The sequence below is a fragment of the Phaethon lepturus genome, unplaced genomic scaffold (genome assembly GCF_000687285.1).
Source record: "Phaethon lepturus isolate BGI_N335 unplaced genomic scaffold, ASM68728v1 scaffold31539, whole genome shotgun sequence".
In the NCBI taxonomy this organism is placed as follows: domain Eukaryota; kingdom Metazoa; phylum Chordata; class Aves; order Phaethontiformes; family Phaethontidae; genus Phaethon; species Phaethon lepturus.
In genome coordinates this window covers 5,795-6,205 of record NW_010563292.1, presented here as the reverse complement: position 1 = coordinate 6,205, position 411 = coordinate 5,795, and the positions used below count along the sequence as shown (strand labels likewise).

At 67.4% G+C, this 411-nt stretch overlaps 1 protein-coding gene across 1 annotated transcript in view; it reads left to right on the top strand.

Annotated features, from left to right (window-relative positions):
* PLIN1 (perilipin 1) overlaps nucleotides 1–411 on the top strand; it is a 5,636-nt gene that overhangs the window by 4,419 nt on the left and 806 nt on the right. Inside the window, exon 7 of the mRNA XM_010294533.1 lies at nucleotides 55–288. Coding sequence (XP_010292835.1) covers nucleotides 55–288 — 234 coding nt within the window. The remainder of the gene's footprint in view (nucleotides 1–54; nucleotides 289–411) is intronic.

Below are 411 nucleotides of genomic sequence, written 5' to 3'. Positions count from 1 at the left end.
CGCGGCGGGGGTGGCCGGGCGGGGGCCAGCGGCTGGGCTGGTTTCTCTCAGCAGGCGGGGGCCGGCCCCGGGCTGGTGGGCAGCGTGGCTCACAACCTGCAAAGCGCCTGCGCCTCCGGCATCTCCAGCGTGAAGAAGGTCCCGGCCGTGGCCTGGGATGCAGCAGAGGGGTTGATCCTCTTCACACCCCGCAGGCTGTCCAAGGCCATGGAGACAGTGGATGCTCTCGGGGGGACCCTTGTCAGTGCCCCCAAGCATCTGCTGGGCACCCTGTACAGCTACGTGCCGGTGAGTTTGTCCCCAGCCGGGTCCCGTCTATCTCCAGCAAACCCCATTTTGCCCAACGTCCTCTCATGGGCACCCCATAGCGCTGGGCGATGCCAGGAGGTACCAGAGTGTGGAGATGTGGGG